Source organism: Engraulis encrasicolus, chromosome 9, assembly GCF_034702125.1.
Source record: "Engraulis encrasicolus isolate BLACKSEA-1 chromosome 9, IST_EnEncr_1.0, whole genome shotgun sequence".
Taxonomy (NCBI): Eukaryota; Metazoa; Chordata; class Actinopteri; order Clupeiformes; family Engraulidae; genus Engraulis; species Engraulis encrasicolus.
In genome coordinates this window covers 7359362-7366861 of record NC_085865.1, presented here as the reverse complement: position 1 = coordinate 7366861, position 7500 = coordinate 7359362, and the positions used below count along the sequence as shown (strand labels likewise).

The 7500-nt window shown below is 47.0% G+C and overlaps 1 protein-coding gene across 1 annotated transcript in view; it reads right to left on the bottom strand.

Moving 5' to 3' along the window:
* Positions 1–7500, bottom strand: part of grik4 (glutamate receptor, ionotropic, kainate 4) — a 327283-nt gene that overhangs the window by 302624 nt on the left and 17159 nt on the right. The window contains exon 3 of the mRNA XM_063207522.1: positions 5087–5184. Coding sequence (XP_063063592.1) covers positions 5087–5184 — 98 coding nt within the window. The remainder of the gene's footprint in view (positions 1–5086; positions 5185–7500) is intronic.

The window sequence follows — 7500 nt, the reverse complement described above, 5'->3', positions numbered from 1 at the left end:
AGGCAGGCAGGCAGGCAGGCAGGCAGGCAGGCAGGCAGGCAGGCAGACACTATGGATGGCAGGTTGGGCAGGAAGGCAGGCAGGCAGACAGGGAGGCAGGCAGGGAGGCAAGCAGGCAGGCAAGCAGGCGGGCAAGCAGGCAGGCAGGCAGGCAGGCAAGCAGGCAGGCAGGCAGACAGACAGGCAGGCACGCAGACAGACACTATGCTGGCAGGTTGGGCAGGAAGGCAGGCAGGCAGGCAGGCAGGCAGGCAGGCAGGCAGGCAGGCAAGCAGGCAGGCAGGCAGGCAGGCAAGCAGGCAGGCAGGCAGACAGACAGGCAGGCACGCAGACAGACACTATGCTGGCAGGTTGGGCAGGAAGGCAGGCAGGCAGGCAGGCAGGCAGGCAGGCAGGCAGGCAGACACTATGGCTGGCAGGTTGAGCAGGCAGGCAGGCAGGCAGGCAGGCAGATAGACAGGCAGGCAGACAGGCAGGCAGATAGACAGGCAGGCAGACAGACAGGCAGACAGGCAGGCAGGCAGGCAGGCAGGCAGACAGGCAGAAAGGCAGGCAGGGAGGCACACACAAGCAAGCATGCTTCCACACACGCACACACAAAGATAATTGATAAAGTATCTCCCTTTTCATTGCACAGCTCCCCCCCTCCAACACACACACAGGCACACAGACACACAGACACACACACATACACACTCCAGATAAATATTCATGTAGATGACTTATCATCGACCCAAAGCTTTATAATGTTATTATACGAGCCGTGATATGTTACCCGCGTGGTTATTTATAGCCCTGGGTTATGAATATGCATGGGCAAGCAGGACTTTTAAAGAGCTGCTCCGTGATTGATCATGAGTAATATAGCCATCAACAACAGACGCCCAGTCATCTCGGTGTGTGTGTGTGTGTTTGTGTGTGCATGGGTTTGTGTGTGTGTGTGTGTGTGTGTGTGTGTGTGTGTGTGTGTGTGTGTGTGTGTGTGTGTGTGTGTGTGTGTGTTTGGGTTTGTGTATGGGTTGTGTGTGTGTCTGTGTCTGTGTGTGTGTGTGTGTGTTTGGGTATGTGTGTGTGTGTGTGTGTGTGTGTGTGTGTGTGTGTGTGTGTGTGTGTGTGTGTGTGTGTGTGTGTGTGTGTGTGTGTGTGTGTGTGTGTGTGTGTTGTGGGGGGGGTTTGGGGTCATCCGTGTTGTCTGATGCCGTTGGAAGGGTTACGATATTAATTTACTTCCCAGCAACCAGCCCCCCCAACACCCAAAAGAGCACAGGATGATCTGCGGACCGATGGCAAAGTATTGCACGGGGGAAAAGGGATGAAATCACCACCACACAGTGACCTGCCTCAAGGTCGCATGCTGTTCATCACGATTATGACAACATAACCGAAAGAATAGTGTGTGTGTGTGTGTGTGTGTGTGTGTGTGTGTGTGTGTGTGTGTGTGTGTGTGTGTGTGTGTGTGTGTGTGTGTGTGTGTGTGTGTGTGTGTGTGTGTGTGTGTGTGTGTATGGTGTGCGTATGTGCGTGCGTGCGTGTGCATGCGTGTGTGAATGCTTGTGTGCCTGTGTGTGTGTGTGTGTGTGTTTGTGTGTGTATGTGTGTGTGTGTGTGCGTATGTGCGTGCGTGCGTGTGTGAATGTGCCAGTCCGTGTGTGTGTGTACTTAATACGTGTGTGTGAAGTTCGTTTAGAATGTAGAGCACAGTTTGGAAAAAGAAGAATGTCCCTCTGAAATTGCATATATCACACATTCATTCTATCGAACATTAGAGACTGGATAAGGGGAAGACAAAAAACATTTATAATTCAACACATTCTGAAATGCGACCGGCTGCTACGCTATTCGCCGAATTCTCTCTTGTGAATAAGCGCCAGGTGGAAGTCAATTTCAGTCAGAATGAGAATTGATCAAAGCAGCCTCGCCGTTCTGTTGTATAATTTATCGGCATTCCGGCAAACCGCCCGCCCCAGCTTCAGAGTTTGTGACCCACGGAAATGAAGTTTCAATGTTTACTTTTCTCAATCAGAGCCTGTGTGCAGTGTTGCCAGATTGGGCTGTTTCCCGCCCAATTGGGCTGCTTGCTTGGGATGGCCGTCTGCAGGTAAAATGGGTATAAATGGCATTTGGGTGGGTTTTTCTGCAAATTTATGGACATAGAAATTAACTGAATCTGGATGGATTTAGTGCTTCCAGGCGGGTTTTGAGCATTTTTTGGGCTGGAAATAATCAGTCTCATCTGGCAACACTGCCTGTGTGCAGCATGCTGCTGGCTGGCTGAAACGATGCACCGTTCACTGTGCCAGTAACATACTTCACAAACTTTTTCAACTTGGATCCCCTTGTGTACTTCATATTTTCAAGAGGATTTTTTTTGGCATTAATATTGCTACATTTTCTATGTATAGTTCCACTGACATAGCCTGGTCCTGACCATCCCATAATACTACCATTATAATACCATAATACTACCATTTCATTTCGTATTAATGGTCTGGACTTTGTTTGATCTGCAGGAAGCAGGAAGGACATTTTCGGAAAAAAAACAGGATTTAACTTATAAGTTGTTGAACAAACATGTCTGACGTCTATCAATGGCGATGTAGGACCGTTTAATAGACATGTCTGACAGAACATCCTACCGTAGGATAAAATTACAATGTAGGACCTTTTGTCAGAACACCGGCGCAAATCCTACCAGTCAACATCGCTCCACAGAAGACAGGTACCAGACGTAGTGCGGAGCCAAGTGTCTTGGCGGAAGTACGTAGGATGGCGCGCAAGGCTACCACTGACATACACAGGATGGCAAATACATCTATTAACTATACAAGTGAATAGTGTTACTAATCAATTCATGGAATTGTGTTTGCTGGTCCTCTGTGGATTTCCCATCTTTATGCAATGCCCCTTTTGTCGGTTACATAACGCCATTCAGACATACCGCCATTCCGACATACCGCCATTCCAACATTAACTTTTTGTTGCAAAAAACATTTTTCCAGCTTGCAGGAACTGTTTTCAGACCCTACCTGTAAGGGCATTTGGACCGTGAGAAAATTAGACACTAAATTATACAGTACACTATTTCTGTAATTCGCTGTCACTCTCTCCACGTTTCGGATGACCGAAACGTTGTATTAATGTAGCAACATTGTTGCAAATGTCAATTGAGTTAGAACGTTGTTCACGCGCCTTTACGTACTTGCAGCAATGTTCAAATGACTCGAAATGGCTCGGAATGACAATCAAATACTGTCGGAATGGCGGTTTGTCGGAATGGCCGGTTGCCCCCCGTTTTGTCCGCAACCCACCCCCCACCCCCCCTTCAGTGCCTCTGTGACCCCCCCATAGGGGTCCTGACCCCCAGGTTGGGCAACCACTGCACTATGCTGTGCGGTACTCTATTTAAGTGAAAAAATGAAAGCCCATTGGGAAACTCCAACTCCCATTGTCATTGTGACACAGCACTCCACAGCACACAAGTGAACTCTGCACACTGCACACAACGAAATTGCATTTATGCCTCACCCGTGCAAGGGGGCAGCCCTCAGTGACGCCCCATGGGGAGCAGTGCGGTGGGACGGTACCATGCTCAGGGTACCTCAGTCATGGAGGAGGATGGGGGAGAGCACTGGTTGATTACTCCCCCCCCCACCAACCTGGCGGGTCGGGAGTCGAACCGGCAACCTCTGGGATGCAAGTCTGACGCCCTAACCGCTCACCCATGACTGCCCTAAATTATTATTATTATTATTATTATTATTATTATTATTATTATTATTTGTGACAGTCAGTCAGAGAGACAGTCGTAACTGCCAATAAGCTGTTAGGGATTAGTCTGCTAAGTATGATGATCACTTACAAACACAGACTATTGAAAAGGAGCGAATTGTTCAACAAAGACGCTTTTGCACTCCTCTGTAGTTGGGCAGGTGCGTAGGATGTTATCCCAGCAGTGTTGTCAGTCAAGTGCAAAAGAAATCCCGCACACTGTCCATTCCACCAACAAACTTTAATACAACGTTTCGGTCATTCGACCTTCTTCAGGTAAAGTTACTACTGAAGAAGGTCGGATGACCGAAACGTTGTATTAAAGTTTGTTGGTGGAATGGACAGTGTGCGGGATTTCTTTTGCACTTGACTGAAAAGGAGCGAATAACATTATCTAAAAAGTAAATAAGTAGAATTATCTTTGACAATACACACTCTTACTGTCCTCTGCTGTTTAAACTCCATGTCCATCTACGGAAAGGAAACTATATTGCAATATTAACACCATAAAAAAATCCCTTTTTGTACTGAGTCTCACAGCACCCTGCAGCAGCCATGCTTGTATGGTGCATTCACTTGTCTCGTACAATAAATCTTACTCCCACAATGTAAATTTCCCTGGTGCTAATAGCTACCCCTAGCCTACACATCACTGTAAATATTCCATCCCCAGCCGCGAAAAAAAAAAACATCCATAATAATATGAAGTAAAAGCTTAATAGCTCTGTAATTACTCTCCCACCGGGAAAGGCTCTTGTGTCCCAAAAGCTATTTGAATATGTAATGCAACATAATATATAATGCTCTTGACTTGATGCTCATTTTTAATTGATGTTCATTTTTTCTGTGAGCTACAAGATAGTAAAACATATGACTAAGCTAACTTCTAGTTCAACATTAGTGGAAAGGTTAACTGTTAGGTTAAACCATATGTTTGCTCAGGTGGCTCATGTGCCTCCAATTCACTATATGCTAATTATTAGCAAAAAAACCATAGTCACTATCATTAGCAGTCAGATTAACATTGCTAAATCAGCATCCTGCTGCTTCTCAAAAGTAAGCAACTTATTTGGTTATCAAAGGGACATTGACAATGACATACATTGTAAGACCTCTGTTGAGAAACACAACACAGCTTAACAGTGGCGGAAGAATTACACACCAGGCCAAGGTCACAATAGGGCCCCCACTATCAATACGGGAGGGCCCTGGGCCCAGGGGCAAATGCCCTGCTCTCCCCTCCTAGAGCTCCGCCCCTGCAGCTTAACAGACATGTAAAAACAACACTGTGGCAGGAGGTTGATGATCGCCTTCTTACCTCTTTCTCTCCGCAAATATTGCTGATGATGGAGTTGGAAGCAGGGCTGGCGGAGGGCCCTAATACAGCGACCACCCCTTTGGATAGGATCTGGCACACTGAGGGAGAGAGAGAGAGAGAGAGAGAGAGAGAGAGAGAGAGAGAGAGAGAGAGAGAGAGAGAGAGAGAGAGAGAGAGAGAGAGAGAAAGATAAATATATTATTGTTTGGCATGCTATACACTAATGGCAACACACATTCACTTTCTTGTCTGAGGAGAGGACAGGAGAGAGAGAGAGAGAGAGAGAGAGAGAGAGAGAGGGAGAGAGAGAGAGAGAGAGAGAGAGAGAGAGAGAGAGAGAGAGAGAGAGAGAGAGAGAGAGAGAGAGAGATAGAAGCATGAAAAAAACAGCACAGCACAGGAAATGATCAAAAAAGGTACTGCAACTATGCTGTTCATTGAAAATGGGCTGCCTATTGCCAAATTTGATCTTTACTTGAAAGTTTACTCTGTAATAAACAAATATTACCTAGCATGGTCCAATTACAGTCATTTTTGCAGCTAAAAATGGCTACTTTTGGAAATTCAAAATGGCGGACCATGGAGAAGATCCCCCTTTTCATGTATGAAAAGTGATTTTTTCCCAGTCATAATGAATACTTAGAATTTGATGGTGGTGGTAAGTATTCATGAAAAAGGTAACATTAGTGAATGGGCAGCATGAATTCTGGAAATGAACAACTAAAAATCTCGCACAGTGTCCCTTTAAAGTATGTGTAGGTAGATAAAATATATCTACCCAAAATCACCCTGACCTGCCAAGCAGTGTTGCCAGATTGGGCGGGTGCCTGCCCAATTGGGCTACTTGGGATGAGCGTCGGCGGGCAAAAATGGGGAAAATTGGCCATTTGGCGTTTTTTTAAGCCGTTTTGGGCCCATAGAAGTCAATGTAATTTGTTGAATTTGGGCGGAATTTAGCGCATTTTGGCGGTTTTTGAGAACCTTTTGGGCGGGATTTGGTCAGATACATCTGGCAACACTGCTGCCAGGACAACTGCATGGCTGCAGCCGGGGGAGCATTGCTGCTGAACCGCAGCAGAAGCCAACAGGCCCGGCCCGCTGCCAAATGGGTCAGCTCAGCTGTCCCCCGGATCAGGAAGAGGAACGGCCCAAGAATTGTAATGAGGCGGGGGGGGGGGGCTTTGAAACGATTTTTAAACGGGGCCCAGAAAAAGCTGTCGGCGGCCCTGTCAGCAGCCATATTGAGGCTAACAGGGGCGAATACACCGGCCAGGGTCGGATTAAGATGGCTCGGGGGGCCCCTAGGCTAAAGGTTGCTGTTGGGCCCCCCAGAAGGCACATTTCGTGAAAAATGTACGTAGACACTGTTATAATTACAAGTCAGACATCCAGGATAACATGTCTGCCAACTGTACTCAACACGTGGATACATTTTTCAATATTGCATCCTGCCCCCTTCCGTAGTTTTTCACTTTTGGGCAATCAGGGGGCCCATGGCAGGTGGGGCCCCCTAGGCTGTTGCCATATCTAGCCAGTGCGTTAATCCGGCCCTGACACCAGCGACGACAGCAGCTTATTATATGGTTGTGACGTCATCTGTCGAATGCTCCATTCATTTCAACGGGGCTCCCCAACGTTCGGACGTCTGTTATTTTTCGATAACGGACGGGTTGGTCTATAACAGACCGCTGTCAATGGCAACAAGACTTTTCACTGCTAAAGCGACTTTTCAACACGACTCTAATCAGCTGCTGTGATAGACAGCACCCGTTGTCCTGGCTACCGCTGTCAATGGCAACAAGACGTTCACTGCTAAAGCCACTGGCTTGTATACAAGTCAGTGGCTAAAGCGAATGTTTCATATCACTCCGCAGGGTGTCCGGTCTTTTGTCACTCTAATCAGCTGCTGTGATAGACAACACCTGTTGTCCTGGCTAGCCTACCTAGCTTAGCGGTGTTCCACAACGGCACTGTTTTGTTTTGCGCAGCAACAATCTTAACATTAAATAGGTCTAAAGAAATGTCCCCGCATGTGTGAATCATTTAAGTATATCCATATAATAAGCGGGTTAACTTTCGGCGAGTCGGTCGCTTTGTGGAATAGCAGCACTTCAGAGATAACAAGACCCCTCCGCTCCGCGTCGGGGTCTAAAGATTCTCTCTGTCGTGCTGCTATTCCACGGTAGCGACCTTCTCGCCGAACGTTAACCCTTACATAACAAGCACAAGTAAAAACAACAAGGAACAAACAATTGTGCTGCTAAAGCTGCAGTGGAAAAAAAACAGCAAATCAAATAAATAAATATAAAATAACGTGGTTTACAGAGAAGACAAACAATGGTGGGAGTAATAGTCAGGGCAGTCGTGGGCTAGCTTTGACTCATAGCTTTCTTTATTGCTGTTGTCAAGGCGGG